At 49.7% G+C, this 27,847-nt stretch overlaps 1 protein-coding gene across 1 annotated transcript; it reads right to left on the bottom strand.

The window, feature by feature from the left end:
* Positions 1 to 5,441: 5,441 nt before the first annotated feature.
* On the bottom strand, positions 5,442 to 27,492 carry LOC128831349 (uncharacterized). The gene is made up of 8 exons (XM_054017660.1): positions 27,292 to 27,492; positions 23,942 to 24,049; positions 22,822 to 22,905; positions 22,266 to 22,280; positions 12,797 to 13,003; positions 9,525 to 9,632; positions 8,423 to 8,506; positions 5,442 to 5,540 (listed from the first exon to the last, which is right to left on the bottom strand). Exons 1-8 carry the CDS (start codon positions 27,469 to 27,471, stop codon positions 5,442 to 5,444), a joined length of 885 nt encoding a protein of 294 aa, XP_053873635.1. The 5' UTR covers positions 27,472 to 27,492.
* Between the last annotated feature and the right edge of the window lie 355 nt (positions 27,493 to 27,847).

The raw sequence follows: 27,847 nt of genomic DNA on the forward strand, positions 1-27,847 counted from the left end.
GGCAGCAGTGCGTTCATACCACTTGCTTCTCTATCAGTCAGTTGCTGAAATGCTAGAAGTTTTGGACGTGTCCTTTAATACTCCCCTATTAACTTGACTGATCCTTGAGTCTTACTACTTATTATTATTATTTATTATTGTTACACCTTAATCACAAAATCATGTTTTGCCAAGCCGAATTTCCCCCCTCAGCCTAAGGAGTGCATCTTGCATGTGCCCCCCTGGGGTTTAGGTTAAATGCAGAATTGTATTTGATTCAAAGTTTGGATGTTGATGATTGAATCTGGCCAATAGTTTGCAAAGTCTGTCAACTCCGTGTGTGACTTTTGGCAAGTTACTTTATCTCTATGGGCCTCAGTTCCCCATCGTCCATATTGACTGTTTAGATTGAATGCTCATAAGGGCAATGACTCTCCCATCTTATGTCTGTGTACAGCACTTAGCATAACTGATCTTGGTTCGTATGTGCAGGTGCTAGTGTCATATGAAATAAGACTGAGGCACATGGCAGTGAAGAATTCAGCCCCCAGTCTTTAGTTTCTGGCACTCTATTAAATAGTGGTTTCTCTAAGGGTCCCACTGCAGCTCTGTTGCAGCCCTAAGATTTAGCACTGCTCAGCCAAGCGCCTGCAAATGTATCCCACACACCCCCTGAGAGCCACTAGATGGGACAGAACACCACAGCCAGGAGGTGTGTGAGTTACACAAACATTTGCAGTCTCATTCTTGCAGGTGCATCTGTAACAAGATGTTACTTTTGGAGCTGTCGGGTGTCTCCGTGCTTTCTCCGTGCAGCTCTCCAGCACAAACTGGAGCACTGACCCCTGCTTATCACAAGACTCCTGCTTAATTGAAATTTGGGGGGTTCCTCTTGGTTTGTCCTGTGGAGCACAGGCTCCTCCGTCTGCAGCACAACCTGGCCTTGGGAAACTGACCAGCACTTATCCCTCATGGCAGTCCAGGTCCTTCAAGCAGCCTCTTTCTCCAGACCTCGCCGACAGATCTTCCCTGTTCGCCCAGTCCCCCAGATCTAGAGGGAAGCTGCCGTTTACATAGCCAGCCAGCACATCTTCCCTGTGTCCCCACTCCCCAGATCCTGGAATCCAGCCCCTCCCTCCAGGGCCAGCCAGCATTGATGCCAATACAATCCTCACTGCTCATATGGTCCCCACAGCCATGCCATGCAGCAGGCTCCTCCACAACTCCCCAGCTCTCGTCCGTGGAAGAGCGAGGGAGCTGCCCCTGCAGGCCTTGAACTCTGTTTCCAGAGTTTGGAGAATCCAGGGCACAGAGATCAACACCTCGGATTTCAGGAATCCCCACTTGTTTCCATAGAGCTTTGTGTGTCCTCCTGAAGCCTTCAGCTAATGAGAGACCCCTAGTCTGCATGAATTCCCTTAAGACAGGTTGGTTTAGAGGGGACCGTGGGGCCATCCCAGTGCAGACTGGCCTTAAAGACTGCCCTCATCAATGGTGGCTACCAGCCAACTCCAGGCTTCATTCCTGGGTACGGTGCTTGGTGCAATGGGACTCTGATACCGGCACTGAACGGGGGCGGCTGTGATGCAAATCACTGATAATAAATAATTTTGCCATGAATTTTCCCCTAGAAATGGCTCTTTGCGGTTTTCAAACACCCTGTGCCCATCACACACACAATACAAATATCTCAGAACACTACACACCCATAGTGACTTACATGTGTGTGGTGTCCTGTTGTGTTGGACAGTCTGTGATTTACCCTACACAGAACTAAAGTGCCTTTCCTTTCTCTGGTTATGTTTTCGTTAGAGGAGACAAAAATAAATGGCATAACTGTGCCTGGAACTCCCTGAAATGGAGATTATAATATTTCTCTAGACCTGGGTCTCTGCTGTGTTCGGAGGGTTAAAAAGGCAATGTCTGAATATGTAAAATGTAATATAAATTCTGCTATTAGAGTAAAGAACTCCGACCTGAATGAGCTATGGACTGAGGTTATTCAGAATGGGTCTCTCACTCTCACCTACACAGCACTGTAACGTTATGGCAGTTGCAGTTTGCTTCCCAAATGCGATGGTATTTCTTTTGCAAAGGCAGGAAACAGAAGTTCGTTGGGTAAGATGCCCAGCAGTTTGCTCTCTGGAATAGGGTTTCTAGTCCATTTCTTTGCTGTGCTAAATAAAACCCCAATTCCACAGTATTGTGCAGACAGACAGATAGACCCTGGTACCTGTGTGGCACCCCATGGTTTTAATGGGGTCCATGCGGGCACAGAGGTCTGTCCTTTGGAACGACTGCAGATTTGGGGTCTAAAAGTTGGAGCCCTTGCAATGTTCAGACTAGAAATATAGTGCATTTTTAAATAGTGAAGATAATTGACCACGGGAACCACTTATCTGGGGATGTGCTGGATTCTCCATCACTTGCAGGCTTTCACTAAGGATTCAATTTCCTTTCAAAAGAGATGCTCTCGCAGAAATGGAAGTTACAGGCTTGAGGCAGAAATGACTGGCTGTGGTTCTTGGGCCTGTTCTGGGTTCTGCAGCAGGTCACACTAGATGACCACCATGGTCCCTGCTGGCCTTAACAGCTGTGACTGTATGAAAGCTATGAGGGTCAGCAGCAACGCTTCAGTTACATGTTTGATGGGATTCCAAATTCCTTTCTCAGTGAGAGCTTGGAAGCTCCCTCATCTCTGCCCCTGCTTACAATGGCATCATTGTTAGCACGAGAACCTTCTTCTCTGCAGCTTCTATCATTTGGACGAGACTTCTTGCTCCTCTCTGTCCATCAGATGATATTTTGCATGAAAATTCCAAATCCACTCGCTCCCAGTGCCTCTCACATGTCCAACTCAATGAGGAGTTTAGTCATATAAAGACAAGAGAGTGTTGCACCGAAGTGTGTCTAGCAGTCTCAAAGGTATGCTCATAGTGGTCAATCTTGCCCCCCCTCACCTAACACACACACACACACACACACACACACACACATCATACCCTACCTATGGATTAAATTCCCTGCTGGTAAAAGTGCCTCTTGATCTATTCAATTTAATGGAGTTATGCCTATTACCATCAGGTGAGGTCCCCATTGATTATAAACTGGGTGCCTAGAGATGCAGGTACATTTGTCCCAGGAGGATCACTAGCAGAGTGGGTGTAGTGAGATACCTCCCTGGTGGTGGGTTTCCCTGACAGAGAGCCGCAAGGGCTATTGCCCTCTGGACACTGAAAGCCGTACTCTCTTGTGAATGTGGGGTGTGCAGTCTAACCCCATGATCCCAGCTGATTTGAGTTCCCATCTCTGCTTGTCCTGGCACGTTTTCCAACAGATATTTTCTACACAAGGGAACAGCACCTTTCGGGAAAACCCACATGCAAAAACAACAAATCCCCCAAGGTCAGAGTGACAATCGGGGGTGTCCTAGTGGGGCGACATGACGGCCCTTCCCAGCACTGGATGGGGAGAGGCGGCATGGTCCTGTTGGTGGGTCACTGTGGCCACGGCAGCCACCACATTCCCTCCTCGGCAGCAGACCCTTAGCTGAGGGAGAAGAACTGCGTGTGACAGCTACTGCGACCCCCTGCAGGATCTTTGGGGACCAATGCGTTAAACCTAGGAATGGCTTCAGTGTGATTGTGTTCTACTCCCTGGAGGAGGGGTACCAGACCACCTCCTGGAACTACAAACAGCAGGGGAGGGGGCGATTAAGGTGAGTCACTAAAACTCAACCATCTAGAGAAGTATCTGCCCCTGGAGAGGGGATGGTTAAATTCTCCTTGTGTTAAGATCCAAGGGTTCACCAGGAAAATGGTGAAGAAGTCTCTCAAGGCTACCCAGGGAAAGGAGTTAGAACTTGGGAGTGGTGGCAGCAAGACCAGATCTAAACTGCTAATTCAGTTTAGGGGTTCACAGGCAGGTCCCTATATCTGTACTCTAGTCCAGAGTGGGGGTGAAACCTATGACAGCTCCCCTTTCCTCTTACATAGCAGACCTGCACTTTCCTTCATCCTACCCTTGCTCCTAATGTATTTATAGAACCTCTTCTTATTGCCTGGTATGTCCCTCGCTAGGTGTAACAACTTGTGTGTCTTAGCCTTCCTGGTTTTCTCCCTACATACTTGGGTTGTTCTTTTCTACTCATCCTTAGCAATTTGTCCATGATTCCACTTTATGGTTATCAGGTGACTAGAGCACACGCCTGATGCAGCCATATTGGTCTCTCACTAGACTTCCTGTCCCTCATGACTCCAAATTCATAGGGTTTTAAGGCTAGAGCATAAGGGTGGCAGAATCAGGATTGTTGTCAGGCCAAAGAGCTCGAGGGTTTTCAGCCTGATGGAATTTGTCCCTTTAATGACCCTGCTGTGGGATTGTGTCCCTGTGGGTTTGTGTACAGGAAGCTGGGAAGGGGGCTATGGGGTCTACTATCATTATCAACACCACGCTGAAAGCTGTGCTAGGAGCCAGAACTCTACGGGTGTGCCTGGTTGGGAGAAACCTTGGGGCAGCCACAGCTTGTTCTTTAGGGAAAAATTCACCCCATGGCAGAGGGTCTGCAAAGGGACCTGAGCACCATCAAACCTTTAACACCGGACATTGTCAGTCCCTCCTTCCTGGAGTGTACTAAACCCTCAGAGAGTGATTTATTTGGGGGTTATGGGGCTACCTGGGTCATAAAGCAGAGGGTGCTACCCACTATCTGGCTGGAACCCGCAGTAAATCAGGGAGGCTGAGGGAATCCACGATGGATGTGACTGTTAACCCATTTAAGATCCTCAGTGATGCGTGTGCTAGTTACACCCATTCCCTTTACTACACCTGAGGCCAACTGGTGCCATCTAGTGGTGGATGAATGAAAGTCCAAGTCTAAAGCATTACATGGCCTGGGCCCTAAATTTTCTCAAGTGACTATTGGTTTTGGATGGCTCAAAATTTGGATGCCCAACGAGAGAGCTATTGAAGGGGCCTCGTTTTCAGAGGGTGGAGGTTCAGCACTTTCTACAAACCAGGCCTCTTTGAGGCCGTCTGTGTTGAGCACCCAAAATCGCTCGTCACTTTTAACAAGTTGGGCCTTAGTGTTTGGCTCTCTGTTGCAATATGGCAGGGGTTGGTTCTCTTTAATGAGGATGGCGTGTGACTCCTAGTCGGGGGTTTTCATTGGCCAGTAGCACAGTCAGGTGACTCACTCCGGTTCATGTCCCTAATCTCCTCCTGCGCAATATGGAAGAAGAGGACAACAGTATATGTTTGTAGCATGGCAGTTTATTATGCAGAGGAGCCTCGGAGAGCAGCACTGAAAGGGGTGCTATGCGGTAAGTAGAAGCAGATACTCTGAAGCTGTTCACACTGTTATGAGCCTTGCTTCCGATGGTGCTTCCAGTAGAGGAGAAATGGAGGCACAGCTGGGTCTGGCAGCATTGACTCGCTTTCATCTCCGCCCTTTCTGGATCTTCTTAGTTAGTAAGGGCAATACCGACGTGAATAAGGTCCCAAGCATTTCGACGAATAAACCTACCAACACTTCCCCAGCGGCCCCGCGTGATGACTTTAGGCTAGAGAGAAAAGAGGTCAGGGTCACAATCTCCACGCAGACTGAAACTGGCTCCTACAGCTCAGGGAATGAATCGGCTGAATCGGCCTAAAGCCGGCCCTGACAGGAAGTAGAGCCCCGGTCTCCTGAGTCCCAGCCCAGTGCCCTCTCCCCTGGAGCACCTGGCCTCTCCAGAGCAACAGAGAGTATCCGACCAGTGTCACTGCAGGCCTAGGTGGCTACTGGGGGAGAAGTGTAGCCTTAGGAGTGAGTGTTGCCAACGAGCCCTTGGACCGAGGGTGACATCGCTCTGTGGCTCAGGAAGGGGCAGGAGCTTGCTTGCTGGAGGGACAGTGTGCTAGAGGTGTGCAGGATTTTAAACAATTCTTATCCCCTCCCCCTTTGCTGTCTCTACTCCTTGTGTAGAAAGAATAGTAAATATGGCAGGCGACCAGCTTGGCTAAACAGTGAAATCCTTGCTGATCTTAAACGCAAAAAAGAAGCTTACAAGAAGTGGAAGATTGGACAAATGATCAGGGAGGAGTATAAAAATATTGCTCAGGCGTGCAGGAGTGAAATCAGGAAGGCCAAATCACACTTGGAGTTGCAGTTAGCAAGAGATGTTAAGAGTAACAAGAAGGGTTTCTTCAGGTATGTTAGCAACAAGAAGAAAATCAAGGAAAGTGTGGGCCCCTTACTGAATAAGGGAGGCAACCTAGTGACCGAGGATTGGAAAAAGCTAATGTACTCAATGATTTTTTTGCCTCTGTCTTCACGCACAAGGTCAGCTCCCAGATTGCTGCACTGGGCAGTACAGCATGGGGAGAAGGTGACCAACCCTCTGTGGAGAAAGAAGTGATTCGGGACTATTTAGAAAAACTGGACGTGCACAAGTCCATGGGGCCGGATGCGCTGCATCCGAGGGTGCTATAGGAGTTGGCGGGTGAGATTGCAGAGCCATTAGCCATTATTTTTGAAAACTCAGGGCGATCGGGGGAGGACCCAGATGACTGGAAAAAGGCTAATGTAGTGCCCATCTTTAAAAAAGAGCAGAAGGAGGATCCGGGGAACTACAGGCCAGTCAGCCTCACCTCAGTCCCTGGAAAAATCATGGAGCAGGTCCTCAAGGCATCAATTATGAAACATTTAGAGGAGAGGAAACTGATCAGGAACAGTCAGCATGGATTCACGAAGGGGAAGTCGTGCCTGACTAACCTAATTGCCTTCTATGATGAGATAACTGGCTCTGTGGATGAGGGGAAAGCAGTGGATGTGTTATTCCTTGACTTTAGCAAAGCTTTTGATACGGTCTCCCACAGTATTCTTGCCGCCAAGTTAAAGAAGTATGGGTTGGATGAATGGACTGTAAGGTGGATAGAAATCTGGCTAGATCGTCGGGCTCAACGGGTAGTGATCAATGGCTCCATGTCTAGTTGACAGCCGGTTTCAAGCGGAGTGCCCCAAGGGTCGGTCCTGGGGCCGGTTTTGTTTAATATCTTTATTAATGATCTGGAGGATGGTGTGGACTGCACTCTCAGCAAGTTTGCAGATGACACTAAACTAGGAGGCGTGGTAGATACACTAGAGGGTAGGGATCGGATACAGAGGGACCTAGACAAATTAGAGGATTGGGCCGAAAAAAAACTGATGAGGTTCAACAAGGACAAGTGCAGAGTCCTGCACTTAGGACGGAAGAATCCCATGCACTGCTACAGACTAGGGACCGAATGGCTAGGTAGCAGTTCTGCAGAAAAGGACCTAGGGGTCACAGTGGACGAGAAGCTGGATATGAGTCTACAGTGTGCTCTTGTTGCCAAGAAGGCTAACGGCATTTTGGGCTGTATAAGTAGGGGCATTACCAGCAGATCGAGGAACGTGATCGTTCCCCTTTATTCGACATTGGTGAGGCCTCATCTGGAATACTGTGTCCAGTTTTGGTCCCCACACTACAAGAAGGATGTGGAAAAATTGGAAAGAGTCCAGCGGAGGGCAACAAAAATGATTAGGGGTCTGGAGCACATGACTTATGAGGAGAAGCTGAGGGAACTGGGATTGTTTAGTCTCCAGAAGAGAAGAATGAGGGGGGATTTGATAGCAGCCTTCAACTACCTGAAGGGGGGTTCCAAAGAGGATGGAGCTCGGATGTTCTCAGTGGTGGCAGACGACAGAACAAGGAGCAATGGTCTCAAGTTGCAGTGGGGGAGGTCCAGGTTGGATATCAGGAAAAACTATTTCACTAGGAGGGTGGTGAAACACTGGAATGCGTTACCTAGGGAGGTGGTGGAGTCTCCTTCCTTGGAGGTTTTTAAGGCCTGGCTTGACAAAGCCCTGGCTGGGATGATTTAGCTGGGAATTGGTCCTGCTTTGAGCAGGGGGTTGGACTAGATGACCTCTTGAGGTCCCTTCCAACTCTGATATTCTATGATTCTATGATTCCTTACGCCCACCTTGGCCCACGTAGTAGGGAAGGTCCCTGTTCTAGGGTAAGAAGGCAGGGCCATGCTGGGGCCTTTTGCCTGGTGTGTGGGACCAGGGGCCATTCAGTGTCTGCATCATACGACGTTTGTAAATGTCACTGCCAGACAAAGGTAGGTGGTGAGGAGCCTCCTGAGGCCCCCCTGCCCTTGCCCCGCCCCCAGGCACCATATGGGGCTTTAGGTTTGTTATGTATCCCAGCGAGATTAGAATTTGCTCCCTGCGGTTCTGCTGGCGGCTGTAGGGTTCCATCTCCAGGCTCGTGGGGCAGGAGACCTTTGCCAGCTCACTGCCAGTAGGTGGAGCCAGACACTTGTTCTGGGGACACTTGTGCAGTGTGAAATACCTGGCCGGGATCTCAGCGAGGGAAACCCGTAACCCTGCCTCAGCCCAGTGGTGAGCAGAGAGGAGGCCGTCTAGGCCACTCACCTCCTCAGACGCCTCCTCGCATTTGATAATGACGGATGCGGGGTCCTGTTCAGTGGAGAAGAATCCAGAGCAGTCTTTGACCAGCTGCAAGGGAGAGAAAAGAGACCTCAGCATCTTACTGTCAGGGAGTGATAACGCTCAGGCCACTCGCGTGTGGAGACCTGCTTCCCGCTGTGGGTTGGTCACAAGTTCAGCAGGAGGGTGGGAGGCTCAACTGTGGGCCTGGTTTGGACATCACACTGGGTCAGGACCCCATTGTGCAAGGCGCTGTACAGAGGATGGTCCCTGCCCCAAGGAGCTCACAATCTATATAACCCTGGCTCGTGTTCAATAGCACCTTACTTTGTGAGCTGTCACTATGTGATCTGTGGGATTCCTTGTGTACTCCAGCTGCGTGAGAGGGGCCCACATAGAACAGCGTATGGGGAAATGTAGATATAGACAAGGAGAGAATGAGTCAAAATCTACACTCAGTTGAGCCAAGCAAGGCAGGATTGCTGTTAGGGCAGAGCATGCTTACGGAACGAGAAGCGTGGGCGTGCAGTTACAGCGTAGACCTGGGTTGAATTCTCCTCTCTGCCACTGTCCTAGTGTGTGACCTTGGGCGAGTCACATCACCCACCAGTGACCCGGGGATAAGAGCACTCCCTCTCGGCCAGCCTTTGCCTGTCTGGTCTATTTAGATTGTGAACACTTTGGGGCAGGGCAGGGACTGTCTGAGTTTATGCAGCACCTGACACCGTGGGGCCCTGATTTCATTAGGGATGTCAAAGTGCTAGTGTACCATGAATAATATTTTACACGAGCTGCATCCCCTTCTCCTTTTGACGTCAGTGAGAGTTCCCCAGTAGAACAGTGCCCCAGCTGACAACAGCAAACCAGAGATTAAAAGCCATCCAGTCCTATAATTAGGGGTTGGATGAATGGCTGTATGTCTGTGACATTGATGTAAGGATCAGTAATAGGATACAGCGGAAGAGGCACTGTACCGTACCACCCTTCTTTCCTTTACGTCTCTGCTTGAAAGATGCTGTTGGGCATCTGTGGGATCAGTGAGAGAAGAGCAGAGGGAGGGGGTCTCCGTGCAGGGAGTGATCCTTACCCCATCTTCTTTGAATTCACATTGGTTGGGGTCGCGTTTCTCTGATACCAGGCACACTGTCTCTTTCACAGTGAATGTCACCGGCTGGATAGTTTTAGAAGACACATCCTAAAAACAATTTCAATGAATAAGGAAAATTAACATTCACAGTGAGCATCAAGGCCCCAGGCCCCACTTTGGCCTTGTAAATATTTTTCTTTGATGTTACAGTATCCCCCAGATTGGTATCAGATCCGCATTGTGTGAGGTGCTGTTCACACACATACCCAGACAAGGCCCTTGCCCTAAGGAGAATGTAAGTATTGACTTGTTCTATTCTACTGAAGTAAACAGTTAATAATCATTCGCAGCCGTAGTCTAGGGCCCTGAATTTTTCAAATGCTGTTCAAACATAAATCCAGGAATGTAACTTCATATATTGTGGCCTAACTCTGATGTAGCTCCATTGTCTTAAATGGGGCTGATTTGCACCAGAGGAGGGTCTGGCCCATGTTTCTACAGCATGAACAAATAATTAGTATCTTGCAATTCTCTCCCCGCCTTCCTCTCCTGTCCCCTGGCCTTCTCTTAGAAAATCCAGTCACTCGGTGTTTCTGCATGTGTTTTAATTCCTGAAAGTGCGATTCTGGTCTGAAATGACATGGTCCAAGTGAGCTCCTGGGATTCCAGGTGTCATTGCCTCACTGTAATTTCTATACGTAGGTTCCTGTGTTGAAGAAGTTACTTGTGTGTGCAGGTGTTTGCAGGATCGGAGCCCAAGTGTCCTCCTTTGGGGCTTGATCATGAAACACTCTGAGCACCCTCAACTTCAACTGACCTCACTGCGACCAGAGGGTGCTCGGTAGCTCACGGGTAGGGTTACCATCCGTCTGGCTTTCCCCGGACATGTCCGGCTTTTTCAGCTTTAAATGGCCGTCCGGGGGGGATTTCTAATAAGGTAGGAATGTCCGGGATTTCCCCCTTCCCCTCATGCAGAGTGTGGCGTGGCTGATTGGATGGCTGGGCCTGATTGAAAGCCGCTCGCAGACACTGGGGCCTCTAGCAGCCAGAGTCCCTCCCCCTCCCCCACTCCGTCCTCCCCTGCAGAGCAGCGCCACAGTGTTTGGCTGCACGTGGAGCACACAGCTCTCTCTCGGCCTGGTGAGCAGGGCAGGTGGGTGGGTACAGAGGCTGCAGGGCGAGGAGGAGCAGGGCAGGCAGGGGCATAGAAGCTGCAGGGGCAGGGCAAGCAGGGCGCACAGAGGCTGCAGGGATGGGGGGGTGCAGGGGCTGCAGGGCGAGTGGGGAGCAGGGAAGCACTTAGCAACCCCCAACCAAGATCAGAGCGGGAGGGAGGAGGGGGAATGCAGGGTGCTCAGAGGAGGGGGCAGAGTTGGGGCAGGGACTATGGGGAAGGGGTTGGAGAAGGTGCGGGGTTGGGGCAGGGCTGGGGGCGGGACCGGGGCCCCGTGGAGTGTCCTCTTTTTTAAATGTTTGAATATGGTAACCCTACTCACGCGATCAAACTTTTAATGAAAGTTTTGATTATTTCCCCCAGTTGAATGTTTGCTCTGAAGCTCAAGCCCGGCTTTTGCTTTTCATTCCTCATCACGGGAACCCAAGAAACAAGGTGCTGTTGATAATGCAAGAGAAGGACCAGAATCCAGCTCCCCTCTGAATACCCAGCTGGAGTACAAAGGAGTGAGCATTTCTGTTAGCCATGGGCCAGGATTTTAGAACGTGGCTGGTGAGTTTGTGTGCCTCACGATTGGGTGCCCTATTTGAGGGTCTTAAAGGGGCCTGAGTCTTGGAATGCGGGTGCTGAGAATGTTCTAGAAATCAGACCCTTCTGAGGTGTTTCCAGTTGGGCACCTGAAACCACTCGTCACTTACAAAACTCTTAAAACCCAAATCCGACAGCTCTGACTCTGAATACGCAGAGGGAGCAGCTCTGCTGAGCAAGGCGATGCCATTTGGGGCACTCTCACTTTTTAGAGCAAAGGCAGCATTTTAAAACGAACACAAACTTGTACTGAAGATAAGCGGTAACTCTGGCAACTTTTGCAATCAACGTAGGGGGCAGGGGATTAGACTCGATGACCTCTCGAGGTCCCTTCCAGTCCTAGAATCTATGAATCTATGAACAGGTGACAATGAACAGGGCAGTAATGAAAAATTACGTACATTAGAGCATAAGATAGTGTATGCTTATTTTGATTGCAAGGTATTGCTCTGTGCCTCAGTTTCCTCCTCTAAAATGCAGATAATAATATGTCCTTTCTCCCACCCTTTGTCTTATGTATTTGGATTGTAAAGTTCCAGGCAGGAACTGTCCCTTACTATGTATTTGTACAGCACCTAGCACAATAGGGCCGTGGTCTTGGCTTGAACCTCTAATGCTGCTGGGATATAAATAATATATCAATTAGGTCCCTCCGGGAAGAATGGTGCCCAGCACTTTGTTGCCACTTAATCAATAATGAAAATAAGGGATTAACGAATGTCTTTAAATTAAGTCTGTCTTCTACATACGGCTCAATTTGAATTCTCTGTGCAAGGAGACCCAGGGAGGGCACTGAATTCAAAAGGTCTTTTCCTAAAGCTTTTTAAACTTTCAAAGAACCATCTTTTAATGACCAAAAATCAGTATTTATTTGTAAAGGCTCAGAAAGCGGACAGTTAAAGAAAAGAAAAAAAGAACCCCACCGGTATCTTTATTAAATCGTGATTTTTAAGCCAATTCCATGATTTTTTCAGGACTGACTCATTCTCTTTGAACACTTGTGGCTGGCCACCGCCTTTGTGCCAGACGCTGTACAAACACAGAGTAAGTTGGTCCCTGCCCCGAATTACTCACAGTATAATTCAAATGGAAACATTCTCTGCCTGCTGAATCTGAATGAACTGCTGGTGTCAGGCCCTTCCTCTGCACTGGGACCAGGAAGCTGCTGTGTGGTGATACAGGGAAATAGCTGTCTGGCTGCTACCCGTCCCTGCACATAGTTCACTCCCTCTTTATAACCAATTTTGGCCATGCTGCTTTCAGTGACTCATGCTGGCTCGTCTATAAATTCCCTGTTGTTCCCCTTCCTCTAACCTCTGCCTACTTGGACTGTGAACGGGAACTGTCTTTCATGGCCCCACCAGAAATCAGCCCTGGATGATAACGAGGGTGCAAATACCAGGCTGTAGGTACAGGAGCCTAGCATCGGAGGGCAGCGATTCCCATTGACTTGCCCTGTGAGCTCAAGCGGCATCGAATAGGCCACAAAGCGAATCCCCAGGTCACTCACCCAGTCTGGCTGCGGCTCAGCTTCCAGGAGCCGATAGGCCAGTGTTGTGCCTGGCTCTTGGTTGTACGCCTGAACTGCAGCTAAAACCGCATCCTCGTGGGTTGGCAGAGGGGCTGATGATGGCGTGGGGGCTGCTGTGACCACCCCGACGAGCAGCAGGACTTTCAGGCAGGTCTCCATCCTGTGCCCTGTGGCATTCAGTGAGAGCTGGGTGGACAGCCCTGTCCCTCCTGGGGGAAGCCCTTTTATACGCTGCCTCCTCTGTATGGGCTACTCCCTCATTGGCTGCCTGCTTTGGTCCTCCCTTAACCGGTGGCTTTTCCGCCTCCATCTACAGGATGTTTCCATTGGTCCCCCTGCTGGGGCGGGCAGAGAGGGAGGTTGGTCAGGAGAAAAGGAGGAATTTTTCTAATAAATTGCTGAAATAGTGTGCACCAATTGCTAAACAAGCCATGGCGGGAGGTGGCCGGGGGCTGCTGTATTGGGAAAGGCCAAGGTACCTGTACCTCTCTTGGTGTAAGTCAGCATAGATCCATGAAAGCCAATGGAGCTAGGGCAACTTAAACCAGCTGAGGATCTGTTGGGCCATGACCTCAGCTGCTCTAAGTTGCCATTACTCTATCTACGCTGACTTATATCAAGAAAACACCTCTCCCCTAAAGTCCAGACAACCAGAGTCAGCTCTCAGTCCAGACACAACAAGCATTCCCCTAGAGCCAGTCAGTAGGCCCAGGTCGTTGTGTTTGATGGTACCACCGCTAAATCCAAGGGGAACGTACAGTGCGTCGACAATGGATACCCACACACCGGACTGCTCCTGACTGGCCAACCTGCTCTTTTGTATCCCAAGCAATGGGACTGCCCCATGTCCAATAGGAGGACCCTGTTCCAAAGCTGGCGACATCTCGCTATTAGGAAGTGTTCCTAACACATCCCTTCTTAATATTATCCCATTGCTCCTAGTCATACCCCGTAGCCCCCTTTCCAAATGAATCCCCCTCTCTTTGAGTTAACTCTTTTGTGGCTGCTACCATTTTTTCCTTATTCTGTATTTACATTAGCCAATTTTCACTGCATGTAGCTGTGTCCCTACCCAAGCCAATTTCAATCAATTTTGAGAATCAGATTTCATGAGACATTGTCTCAGGTGTGTTACCAAAAGCCAGTTATATCCCATCGACCACTTCCTCTCCATCCACTGGTCCTGCAGTTTTGTCAAGCACAGCAATCAAACTGTCAAAGCGCTTCTCTGTGATTAGAGCACGTTCTCTGTGTCCTCTGCTTGGGGCTCTCACTATACTTTCCCTCCTATATAAAATACAGTAAACAGTGTGGACGGTATTGCTGGCTGTGAAGTCCCCATGATCAGGATTCTGCTGCGGGATGAGAACAGGAAGTCTCAGGATTCTTTCTTCAGCTCATTCCTGGCACATTCTGGCTGACCGTTTACTGCGGTTTTGTAATCCAGGCAGGACGGACGGGGTTTGTAACTGATATTTCCGTCCTTCCCTGGGTAATACGTGTATTAAAACTGGTGCCAGGCAGAAGTGGGCAGCAGTGCGTTCATACCACTTGCTTCTCTATCAGTCAGTTGCTGAAATGCTAGAAGTTTTGGACGTGTCCTTTAATACTCCCCTATTAACTTGACTGATCCTTGAGTCTTACTACTTATTACTATTATTATTATTGTTACACCTTAATCACAAATTCATGCTTTGCCCAGCCGAATTTCCCCCCTCAGCCTAAGGAGTGCATCTTGCATGTGCCCCCCTGGGGTTTAGGTTAAATGCAGAATTGTATTTGATTCAAAGTTTGGATGTTGATGATTGAATCTGGCCAATAGTTTGCAAAGTCTGTCAACTCCGTGTGTGACTTTTGGCAAGTTACTTTATCTCTATGGGCCTCAGTTCCCCATCGTCCATATTGCCTGTTTAGATTGAATGCTCATAAGGGCGATGACTCTCCCATCTTATGTCTGTGTACAGCACTTAGCATAACTGATCTTGGTTCGTATGTGCAGGTGCTAGTGTCATATGAAATAAGACTGAGGCACATGGCAGTGAAGAATTCAGCCCCCAGTCTTTAGTTTCTGGCACTCTATTAAATAGTGGTTTCTCTAAGGGTCCCACTGCAGCTCTGTTGCAGCCCTAAGATTTAGCACTGCTCAGCCAAGCGCCTGCAAATGTATCCCACACACCTTCTGAGTGCCACTAGATGGGACAGAACACCACAGCCAGGAGGTGTGTGAGTTACACAAACATTTGCAGTCTCATTCTTGCAGGTGCATCTGTAACAAGATGTTACTTTTGGAGCTGTCGGGTGTCTCCGTGCTTTCTCCGTGCAGCTCTCCAGCACAAACTGGAGCACTGACCCCTGCTTATCACAAGACTCCTGCTTAATTGAAATTTGGGGGGTTCCTCTTGGTTTGTCCTGTGGAGCACAGGCTCCTCCGTCTGCAGCACAACCTGGCCTTGGGAAACTGACCAGCACTTATCCCTCATGGCAGTCCAGGTCCTTCAAGCAGCCTCTTTCTCCAGACCTCGCCGACAGATCTTCCCTGTTCGCCCAGTCCCCCAGATCTAGAGGGAAGCTGCCGTTTACATAGCCAGCCAGCACATCTTCCCTGTGTCCCCACTCCCCAGATCCTGGAATCCAGCCCCTCCCTCCAGGGCCAGCCAGCATTGATGCCAATACAATCCTCACTGCTCATATGGTCCCCACAGCCACGCCATGCAGCAGGCTCCTCCACAACTCCCTAGCTCTCGTCCGTGGAAGAGCGAGGGAGCTGCCCCTGCAGGCCTTGAACTCTGTTTCCAGAGTTTGGAGAATCCAGGGCACAGAGATCAACACCTCGGATTTCAGGAATCCCCACTTGTTTCCATAGAGCTTTGTGTGTCCTCCTGAAGCCTTCAGCTAATGAGAGACCCCTAGTCTGCATGAATTCCCTTAAGACAGGTTGGTTTAGAGGGGACCGTGGGGCCATCCCAGTGCAGACTGGCCTTAAAGACTGCCCTCATCAATGGTGGCTACCAGCCAACTCCAGGCTTCATTCCTGGGTACGGTGCTTGGTGCAATGGGACTCTCATACCGGCACTGAACGGGGGCGGCTGTGATGCAAATCACTGATAATAAATAATTTTGCCATGAATTTTCCCCTAGAAATGGCTCCTTGGGGTTTTCAAACACCCTGTGCCCATCACACACACAATACAAATATCTCAGAACACTACACACCCATAGTGACTTACATGTGTGTGGTGTCCTGTTGTGTTGGACAGTCTGTGATTTACCCTACACAGAACTAAAGTGCCTTTCCTTTCTCTGGTTATGTTTTCGTTAGAGGAGACAAAAATAAATGGCATAACTGTGCCTGGAACTCCCTGAAATGGAGATTATAATATTTCTCTAGACCTAGGTCTCTGCTGTGTTCGGAGGGTTAAAAAGGCAATGTCTGAATATGTAAAATGTAATATAAATTCTGCTATTAGAGTAAAGAACTCCGACCTGAATGAGCTATGGACTGAGGTTATTCAGAATGGGTCTCTCACTCTCACCTACACAGCACTGTAACGTTATGGCAGTTGCAGTTTGCTTCCCAAATGCGATGGTATTTCTTTTGCAAAGGCAGGAAACAGAAGTTCGTTGGGTAAGATGCCCAGCAGTTTGCTCACTGGAATAGGGTTTCTAGTCCATTTCTTTGCTGTGCTAAATAAAACCCCAATTCCACAGTATTGTGCAGACAGACAGACAGACCCTGGTACCTGTGTGGCACCCCATGGTTTTAATGGGGTCCATGCGGGCACAGAGGTCTGTCCTTTGGAACGACTGCAGATTTGGGGTCTAAAAGTTGGAGCCCTTGCAATGTTCAGACTAGAAATATGGTGCATTTTTAAATAGTGAAGATAATTGACCACGGGAACCACTTACCTGGGGATGTGCTGGATTCTCCATCACTTGCAGGCTTTCACTAAGGATTCAATTTCCTTTCAAAAGAGATGCTCTCGCAGAAATGGAAGTTACAGGCTTGAGGCAGAAATGACTGGCTGTGGTTCTTGGGCCTGTTCTGGGTTCTGCAGCAGGTCACACTAGATGACCACCATGGTCCCTGCTGGCCTTAACAGCTGTGACTGTATGAAAGCTATGAAGGTCGGCAGCAACGCTTCAGTTACATGTTTGATGGGATTCCAAATTCCTTTCTCAGTGAGAGCTTGGAAGCTCCCTCATCTCTGCCCCTGCTTACAATGGCATCATTGTTAGCACGAGAACCTTCTTCTCTGCAGCTTCTATCATTTGGACGAGACTTCTTGCTCCTCTCTGTCCATCAGATGATATTTTGCATGAAAATTCCAAATCCACTCGCTCCCAGTGCCTCTCACATGTCCAACTCAATGAGGAGTTTAGTCATATAAAGACAAGAGAGTGTTGCACCGAAGTGTGTCTAGCAGTCTCAAAGGTATGCTCATAGTGGTCAATCTTGCCCCCCCTCACCTAACACACACACACACACACACACACTCTGTACACACAGTCTCCCAAGGCAGACATTCCTTCACAAACAATGGAAACAAATCATACCCTACCTATGGATTAAATTCCCTGCTGGTAAAAGTGCCTCTTGATCTATTCAATTTAATGGAGTTATGCCTATTACCATCAGGTGAGGTCCCCATTGATTATAAACTGGGTGCCTAGAGATGCAGGTACATTTGTCCCAGGAGGATCACTAGCAGAGTGGGTGTAGTGAGATACCTCCCTGGTGGTGGGTTTCCCTGACAGAGAGCCGCAAGGGCTATTGCCCTCTGGACACTGAAAGCCGTACTCTCTTGTGAATGTGGGGTGTGCAGTCTAACCCCATGATCCCAGCTGATTTGAGTTCCCATCTCTGCTTGTCCTGGCACGTTTTCCAACAGATATTTTCTACACAAGGGAACAGCACCTTTCGGGAAAACCCACATGCAAAAACAACAAATCCCCCAAGGTCAGAGTGACAATCGGGGGTGTCCTAGTGGGGCGACATGACGGCCCTTCCCAGCACTGGATGGGGAGAGGCGGCATGGTCCTGTTGGTGGGTCACTGTGGCCACGGCAGCCACCACATTCCCTCCTCGGCAGCAGACCCTTAGCTGAGGGAGAAGAACTGCGTGTGACAGCTACTGCGACCCCCTGCAGGATCTTTGGGGACCAATGCGTTAAACCTAGGAATGGCTTCAGTGTGATTGTGTTCTACTCCCTGGAGGAGGGGTACCAGACCACCTCCTGGAACTACAAACAGCAGGGGAGGGGGCGATTAAGGTGAGTCACTAAAACTCAACCATCTAGAGAAGTATCTGCCCCTGGAGAGGGGATGGTTAAATTCTCCTTGTGTTAAGATCCAAGGGTTTGGACCGGTGTTCACCAGGAAAATGGTGAAGAAGTCTCTCAAGGCTACCCAGGGAAAGGAGTTAGAACTTGGGAGTGGTGGCAGCAAGACCAGATCTAAACTGCTAATTCAGTTTAGGGGTTCACAGGCAGGTCCCTATATCTGTACTCTAGTCCAGAGTGGGGGTGAAACCTATGACAGCTCCCCTTTCCTCTTACATAGCAGACCTGCACTTTCCTTCATCTTACCCTTGCTCCTAATGTATTTATAGAACCTCTTCTTATTGCCTGGTATGTCCCTCCCTATGTGTAACAACTTGTGTGTCTTAGCCTTCCTGGTTTTCTCCCTACATACTTGGGTTGTTCTTTTCTACTCATCCTTAGCAATTTGTCCATGATTCCACTTTATGGTTATCAGGTGACTAGAGCACACGCCTGATGCAGCCATATTGGTCTCTCACTAGACTTCCTGTCCCTCATGACTCCAAATTCATAGGGTTTTAAGGCTAGAGCATAAGGGTGGCAGAATCAGGATTGTTGTCAGGCCAAAGAGCTCGAGGGTTTTCAGCCTGATGGAATTTGTCCCTTTAATGACCCTGCTGTGGGATTGTGTCCCTGTGGGTTTGTGTACAGGAAGCTGGGAAGGGGGCTATGGGGTCTACTATCATTATCAACACCACGCTGAAAGCTGTGCTAGGAGCCAGAACTCTACGGGTGTGCCTGGTTGGGAGAAACCTTGGGGCAGCCACAGCTTGTTCTTTAGGGAAAAATTCACCCCATGGCAGAGGGTCTGCAAAGGGACCTGAGCACCATCAAACCTTTAACACCGGACATTGTCAGTCCCTCCTTCCTGGAGTGTACTAAACCCTCAGAGAGTGATTTATTTGGGGGTTATGGGGCTACCTGGGTCATAAAGCAGAGGGTGCTACCCACTATCTGGCTGGAACCCGCAGTAAATCAGGGAGGCTGAGGGAATCCACGATGGATGTGACTGTTAACCCATTTAAGATCCTCAGTGATGCGTGTGCTAGTTACACCCATTCCCTTTACTACACCTGAGGCCAACTGGTGCCATCTAGTGGTGGATGTATGAAAGTCCAAGTCTAAAGCATTACATGGCCTGGGCCCTAAATTTTCTCAAGTGACTATTGGTTTTGGATGGCTCAAAATTTGGATGCCCAACGAGAGAGCTATTGAAGGGGCCTCGTTTTCAGAGGGTGGAGGTTCAGCACTTTCTACAAACCAGGCCTCTTTGAGGCCGTCTGTGTTGAGCACCCAAAATCGCTCGTCACTTTTAACAAGTTGGGCCTTAGTGTTTGGCTCTCTGTTGCAATATGGCAGGGGTTGGTTCTCTTTAATGAGGATGGCGTGTGACTCCTAGTCGGGGGTTTTCATTGGCCAGTAGCACAGTCAGGTGACTCACTCCGGTTCATGTCCCTAATCTCCTCCTGCGCAATATGGAAGAAGAGGACAACAGTATATGTTTGTAGCATGGCAGTTTATTATGCAGAGGAGCCTCGGAGAGCAGCACTGAAAGGGGTGCTATGCGGTAAGTAGAAGCAGATACTCTGAAGCTGTTCACACTGTTATGAGCCTTGCTTCCGATGGTGCTTCCAGTAGAGGAGAAATGGAGGCACAGCTGGGTCTGGCAGCATTGACTCGCTTTCATCTCCTCCCTTTCTGGATCTTCTTAGTTAGTAAGGGCAATACCGACGTGAATAAGGTCCCAAGCATTTCGACGAATAAACCTACCAACACTTCCCCAGCGGCCCCGTGTGATGACTTTAGGCTAGAGAGAAAAGAGGTCAGGGTCACAATCTCCACGCAGACTGAAACTGGCTCCTACAGCTCAGGGAATGAATCGGCTGAATCGGCCTAAAGCCGGCCCTGACAGGAAGTAGAGCCCCGGTCTCCTGAGTCCCAGCCCAGTGCCCTCTCCCCTGGAGCACCTGGCCTCTCCAGCGCAACAGAGAGTATCCGACCAGTGTCACTGCAGGCCTAGGTGGCTACTGGGGGAGAAGTGTAGCCTTAGGAGTGAGTGTTGCCAACGAGCCCTTGGACCGAGGGTGACATCGCTCTGTGGCTCAGGAAGGGGCAGGAGCTTGCTTGCTGGAGGGACAGTGTGCTAGAGGTGTGCAGGATTTTAAACAATTCTTATCCCCTCCCCCTTTGCTGTCTCTACTCCTTGTGTAGAAAGAATAGTAAATATGGCAGGCGACCAGCTTGGCTAAACAGTGAAATCCTTGCTGATCTTAAACGCAAAAAAGAAGCTTACAAGAAGTGGAAGATTGGACAAATGATCAGGGAGGAGTATAAAAATATTGCTCAGGCGTGCAGGAGTGAAATCAGGAAGGCCAAATCACACTTGGAGTTGCAGTTAGCAAGAGATGTTAAGAGTAACAAGGGTTTCTTCAGGTATGTTAGCAACAAGAAGAAAATCAAGGAAAGTGTGGGCCCCTTACTGAATAAGGGAGGCAACCTAGTGACCGAGGATGTGGAAAAAGCTAATGTACTCAATGATTTTTTTGCCTCTGTCTTCACGCACAAGGTCAGCTCCCAGATTGCTGCACTGGGCAGTACAGCATGGGGAGAAGGTGACCAACCCTCTGTGGAGAAAGAAGTGATTCGGGACTATTTAGAAAAACTGGATGTGCACAAGTCCATGGGGCCGGATGCGCTGCATCCGAGGGTGCTATAGGAGTTGGCGGGTGAGATTGCAGAGCCATTAGCCATTATTTTTGAAAACTCAGGGCGATCGGGGGAGGACCCAGATGACTGGAAAAAGGCTAATGTAGTGCCCATCTTTAAAAAAGGGCAGAAGGAGGATCCGGGGAACTACAGGCCAGTCAGCCTCACCTCAGTCCCTGGAAAAATCATGGAGCAGGTCCTCAAGGAATCAATTATGAAACATTTAGAGGAGAGGAAACTGATCAGGAACAGTCAGCATGGATTCACGAAGGGGAAGTCGTGCCTGACTAACCTAATTGCCTTCTATGATGAGATAACTGGCTCTGTGGATGAGGGGAAAGCAGTGGATGTGTTATTCCTTGACTTTAGCAAAGCTTTTGATACGGTCTCCCACAGTATTCTTGCCGCCAAGTTAAAGAAGTATGGGTTGGATGAATGGACTGTAAGGTGGATAGAAATCTGGCTAGATCGTCGGGCTCAACGGGTAGTGATCAATGGCTCCATGTCTAGTTGACAGCCGGTTTCAAGCGGAGTGCCCCAAGGGTCGGTCCTGGGGCCGGTTTTGTTTAATATCTTTATTAATGATCTGGAGGATGGTGTGGACTGCACTCTCAGCAAGTTTGCAGATGACACTAAACTAGGAGGCGTGGTAGATACACTAGAGGGTAGGGATCGGATACAGAGGGACCTAGACAAATTAGAGGATTGGGCCGAAAAAAAACTGATGAGGTTCAACAAGGACAAGTGCAGAGTCCTGCACTTAGGACGGAAGAATCCCATGCACTGCTACAGACTAGGGACCGAATGGCTAGGTAGCAGTTCTGCAGAAAAGGACCTAGGGGTCACAGTGGACGAGAAGCTGGATATGAGTCTACAGTGTGCTCTTGTTACCAAGAAGGCTAACGGCATTTTGGGCTGTATAAGTAGGGGCATTACCAGCAGATCGAGGAACGTGATCGTTCCCCTTTATTCGACATTGGTGAGGCCTCATCTGGAATACTGTGTCCAGTTTTGGTCCCCACACTACAAGAAGGATGTGGAAAAATTGGAAAGAGTCCAGCGGAGGGCAACAAAAATGATTAGGGGTCTGGAGCACATGACTTATGAGGAGAAGCTGAGGGAACTGGGATTGTTTAGTCTCCAGAAGAGAAGAATGAGGGGGGATTTGATAGCAGCCTTCAACTACCTGAAGGGGGGTTCCAAAGAGGATGGAGCTCGGATGTTCTCAGTGGTGGCAGACGACAGAACAAGGAGCAATGGTCTCAAGTTGCAGTGGGGGAGGTCCAGGTTGGATATCAGGAAAAACTATTTCACTAGGAGGGTGGTGAAACACTGGAATGCGTTACCTAGGGAGGTGGTGGAGTCTCCTTCCTTGGAGGTTTTTAAGGCCTGGCTTGACAAAGCCCTGGCTGGGATGATTTAGCTGGGAATTGGTCCTGCTTTGAGCAGGGGGTTGGACTAGATGACCTCTTGAGGTCCCTTCCAACTCTGATATTCTATGATTCTATGATTCCTTACGCCCACCTTGGCCCACGTAGTAGGGAAGGTCCCTGTTCTAGGGTAAGAAGGCGGGGCCATGCTGGGGCCTTTTGCCTGGTGTGTGGGACCAGGGGCCATTCAGTGTCTGCATCATACGACGTTTGTAAATGTCACTGCCAGACACAGGTAGGTGGTGAGGAGCCTCCTGAGGCCCCCTGCCCTTGCCCCGCCCCCAGTCACCATATGGCGCTTTAGGTTTGTTATGTATCCCAGCGAGATTAGAATTTGCTCCCTGCGGTTCTGCTGGCGGCTGTAGGGTTCCATCTCCAGGCTCGTGGGGCAGGAGGCCTCTGCCAGCTCACTGCCAGTAGGTGGAGCCAGACACTTGTTCTGGGGACACTTGTGCAGTGTGAAATACCTGGCCGGGATCTCAGCGAGGGAAACCCGTAACCCTGCCTCAGCCCAGCGGTGAGCAGAGAGGAGGCCGTCTAGGCCACTCACCTCCTCAGACGCCTCCTCGCATTTGATAATGACGGAAGGGGGGTCCTGTTCAGTGGAGAAGAATCCAGAGCAGTCTTTGACCAGCTGCAAGGGAGAGAAAAGAGACCTCAGTATATTACTCTCAGGGAGTGATAACGCTCAGGCCACTCGCGTGTGGAGACCTGCTTCCCAGTGTGGGTTGGTCACAAGTTCAGCAGGAGGTTGGGAGGCTCAATCGTGGGCCTGGTTTGGACATCACACTGGGTCAGGACCCCATTGTGCAAGGCGCTGTACAGAGGATGGTCCCTGCCCCAAGGAGCTCACAATCTATATAACCCTGGCTCGTGTTCAATAGCACCTTACTTTGTGAGCTGTCACTATGTGATCTGTGGGATTCCTTGTGTACTCCAGCTGCGTGAGAGGGGCCCACAGAGAACAGCGTATGGGGAAATGTAGATATAGACAAGGAGAGAATGAGTCAAAATCTACACTCAGTTGAGCCAAGCGAGGCAGGATTGCTGTTAGGGCAGAGCATGCTTACGGAACGAGAAGCGTGGGCGTGCAGTTACATCACTGGGCACAGATTTAGGAGACCTGGGTTGAAGTCTCCTCCCTGCCACTGTCCTGGTGTGTGGCCTTGAGTGAGTCACATCACCCACCAGTGACCCGGGGATAAGAGCACTCCCTCTCGGCCAGCCTTTGCCTGTCTGGTCTATTTCGATTGTGAACACTTTGGGGCAGGGCAGGGACTGTCTGAGTTTATGCAGCACCTGACACCATGGGGCCCTGATTTCATTAGGGATGTCAAAGTGCTAGTGTATGATGAATAATATTTTACACGAGCTGCATCCCCTTCTCCTTTTGACGTCAGTGAGAGTTCCCCAGTAGAACAGTGCCCCAGCTGACAACAGCAAACCAGAGATTAAAAACCATCCAGTCCTATAATTAGGGGTTGGATGAATGGATGTATGTTGTCTGTGACATTAATGTAAGGATCAGTAATAGGATACAGCGGAAGAGGCACTGTACCGTACCACCCTTCTTTCCTTTACGTCTCTGCTTGAAAGATGCTGTTGGGCATCTGTGGGATCAGTGAGAGAAGAGCAGAGGGAGGGGTCTCCGTGCAGGGAGTGATCCTTACCCCATCTTCTTTGAATTCACATTGGTTGGGGTTGCGTTTCTCTGACACCAGGCACACTGTCTCTTTCACAGTGAATGTCACCGGCTGGATAGTTTTAGAAGACACATCCTAAAAAACAATTTCAATGAATAAGGAAAATTAACATTCACAGTGAGCATCAAGGCCCCAGGCCCCACTTTGGCCTTGTAAATATTTTTCTTTGATGTTACAGTATCCCCCAGATTGGTATCAGATCCGCATTGTGTGAGGTGCTGTTCACACACATACCCAGACAAGGCCCTTGCCCTAAAGAGAATGTAAGTATTGACTTGTTCTATTCTACTGAAGTAAACAGTTAATAATCATTCGCAGCAGTAGTCTAGGGCCCTGAATTTTTCAAATGCTGTTCAAACATAAATCCAGGAATGTAACTTCATATATTGTGGCCTAACTCTGATGTAGCTCCATTGTCTTAAATGGGGGTGATTTGCACCAGAGGAGGGTCTGGCCCGTGTTTCTACAGCATGAACAAATAATTAGTATCTTGCAATTCTCTCCCCGCCTTCCTCTCCTGTCCCCTGGCCTTCTCTTAGAAAATCCAGTCACTCGGTGTTTCTGCATGTGTTTTAATTCCTGAAAGTGCGATTCTGGTCTGAAATGACATGGTCCAAGTGAGCTCCTGGGATTCCAGGTGTCATTGCCTCACTGTAATTTCTATACGTAGGTTCCTGTGTTGAAGAAGTTACTTGTGTGTGCAGGTGTTTGCAGGATCGGAGCCCAAGTGTCCTCCTTTGGGGCTTGATCATGAAACACTCTGAGCTCCCTCAACTTCCACTGACCTCACTGCGACCAGAGGGTGCTCGGTAGCTCACGGGTAGGGTTACCATCCGTCTGGCTTTCCCCGGACATGTCCGGCTTTTTCAGCTTTAAATGGCCGTCCGGGGGGGATTTCTAATAAGGTAGGAATGTCCGGGATTTCCCCCTTCCCCTCATGCAGAGTGTGGCGTGGCTGATTGGACGGCTGGGCCTGATTGAAAGCCGCTCGCAGGCACTGGGGCCTCTAGCAGCCAGAGTCCCTCCCCCTCCCCCACTCCCTCCTCCCCTGCAGAGCAGCGCCACAGTGTTTGGCTGCACATGGAGCTCGCAGCTCTCTCTCGGCCTGGTGAGCAGGGCAGGTGGGTGGGTACAGAGGCTGCAGGGCGAGGAGGAGCAGGGCAGGCAGGGGCATAGAAGCTGCAGGGGCAGGGCAAGCAGGGGGCACAGAGGCTGCAGGGGTGGGGGGGTGCAGGGGCTGCAGGGCGAGTGGGGAGCAGGGGGCGCAGAGCCTGCAGGGGTGGGGGGTGCAGGGCAGGCTGGGGGGTGCAGGGACTGCAGGGCGAGTGGGGAGCAGGGAAGCACTTAGCAACCCCCAACCAAGATCAGAGCGGGAGGGAGGAGGGGGAATGCAGGGTGCTCAGAGGAGGGGGCAGAGTTGGGGCAGGGACTATGGGGAAGGGGTTGGAGAAGGTGCGGGGTTGGGGCAGGGCTGGGGGCGGGACCGGGGCCCCGTGGAGTGTCCTCTTTTTTAAATGTTTGAATATGGTAACCCTACTCACGCGATCAAACTTTTAATGAAAGTTTTGATTATTTCCCCCAGTTGAATGTTTGCTCTGAAGCTCAAGCCCGGCTTTTGCTTTTCATTCCTCATCACGGGAACCCAAGAAACAAGGTGCTGTTGATAATGCAAGAGAAGGACCAGAATCCAGCTCCCCTCTGAATACCCAGCTGGAGTACAAAGGAGTGAGCATTTCTGTTAGCCATGGGCCAGGATTTTAGAACGTGGCTGGTGAGTTTGTGTGCCTCACGATTGGGTGCCCTATTTGAGGGTCTTAAAGGGGCCTGAGTCTTGGAATGCGGGTGCTGAGAATGTTCTAGAAATCAGACCCTTCTGAGGTGTTTCCAGTTGGGCACCTGAAACCACTCGTCACTTACAAAACTCTTAAAACCCAAATCCGACAGCTCTGACTCTGAATACGCAGAGGGAGCAGCTCTGCTGAGCAAGGCGATGCCATTTGGGGCACTCTCACTTTTTAGAGCAAAGGCAGCATTTTAAAACGAACACAAACTTGTACTGAAGATAAGCGGTAACTCTGGCAACTTTTGCAATCAACGTAGGGGGCAGGGGATTAGACTCGATGACCTCTCGAGGTCCCTTCCAGTCCTAGAATCTATGAATCTATGAACAGGTGACAATGAACAGGGCAGTAATGAAAAATTACGTACATTAGAGCATAAGATAGTGTATGCTTATTTTGATTGCAAGGTATTGCTCTGTGCCTCAGTTTCCCCCTCTAAAATGCAGATAATAATATGTCCTTTCCCCCACCCTTTGTCTTATGTATTTGGATTGTAAAGTTCCAGGCAGGAACTGTCCCTTACTATGTATTTGTACAGCACCTAGCACAATAGGGCCGTGGTCTTGGCTTGAACCTCTAATGCTGCTGGGATATAAATAATATATCAATTAGGTCCCTCCGGGAAGAATGGTGCCCAGCACTTTGTTGCCACTTAATCAATAATGAAAATAAGGGATTAACGAATGTCTTTAAATTAAGTCTGTCTTCTACATACGGCTCAGTTTGAATTCTCTGTGCAAGGAGACCCAGGGAGGGCACTGAATTCAAAAGGTCTTTTCCTAAAGCTTTTTAAACTTTCAAAGAACCATCTTTTAATGACCAAAAATCAGTATTTATTTGTAAAGGCTCAGAAAGCGGACAGTTAAAGAAAAGAAAACCAGAACCCCACCGGTATCTTTATTAAATCGTGATTTTTAAGCCAATTCCATGATTTTTTCAGGACTGACTCATTCTCTTTGAACACTTGTGGCTGGCCACCGCCTTTGTGCCAGGCGCTGTACAAACACAGAGTAAGTTGGTCCCTGCCCCGAATTACTCACAGTATAATTCAAATGGAAACATTCTCTGCCTGCTGAATCTGAATGAACTGCTGGTGTCAGGCCCTTCCTCTGCACTGGGACCAGGAAGCTGCTGTGTGGTGATACAGGGAAATAGCTGTCTGGCTGCTACCCGTCCCTGCACATAGTTCACTCCCTCTTTATAACCAATTTTGGCCATGCTGCTTTCAGTGACTCAGGCTGGCTCGTCTATAAATTCCCTGTTGTTCCCGTTCCCCTAACCTCTGCCTACTTGGACTGTGAACGGGAACTGTCTTTCATGGCCCCTCCAGAAATCAGCCCTGGATGATAACGAGGGTGCAAATACCAGGCTGTAGGTACAGGAGCCTAGCATCGGAGGGCAGCGATTCCCATTGACTTGCCCTGTGAGCTCAAGCGGCATCGAATAGGCCACAAAGCGAATCCCCAGGTCACTCACCCAGTCTGGCTGCGGCTCAGCTTCCAGGAGCCGATAGGCCAGTGTTGTGCCTGGCTCTTGGTTGTACGCCTGAACTGCAGCTAAAACCGCATCCTCGTGGGTTGGCAGAGGGGCTGATGATGGCGTGGGGGCTGCTGTGACCACCCCGACGAGCAGCAGGACTTTCAGGCAGGTCTCCATCCTGTGCCCTGTGGCATTCAGTGAGAGCTGGGTGGGCAGCCCTGTCCCTCCCGGGGGAAGCCCTTTTATACGCTGCCTCCTCTGTATGGGCTACTCCCTCATTGGCTGCCTGCTTTGGTCCTCCCTTAACCGGTGGCTTTTCCGCCTCCATCTACAGGATGTTTCCATTGGTCCCCCTGCTGGGGCGGGCAGAGAGGGAGGTTGGTCAGGAGAAAAGGAGGAATTTTTCTAATAAATTGCTGAAATAGTGTGCACCAATTGCTAAACAAGCCATGGCGGGAGGTGGCCGGGGGCTGCTGTATTGGGAAAGGCCAAGGTACCTGTACCTCTCTTGGTGTAAGTCAGCATAGATCCATGAAAGCCAATGGAGCTAGGG

This window comes from Malaclemys terrapin, chromosome 2 (genome assembly GCF_027887155.1).
Source record: "Malaclemys terrapin pileata isolate rMalTer1 chromosome 2, rMalTer1.hap1, whole genome shotgun sequence".
NCBI classification, from domain to species: domain Eukaryota; kingdom Metazoa; phylum Chordata; order Testudines; family Emydidae; genus Malaclemys; species Malaclemys terrapin.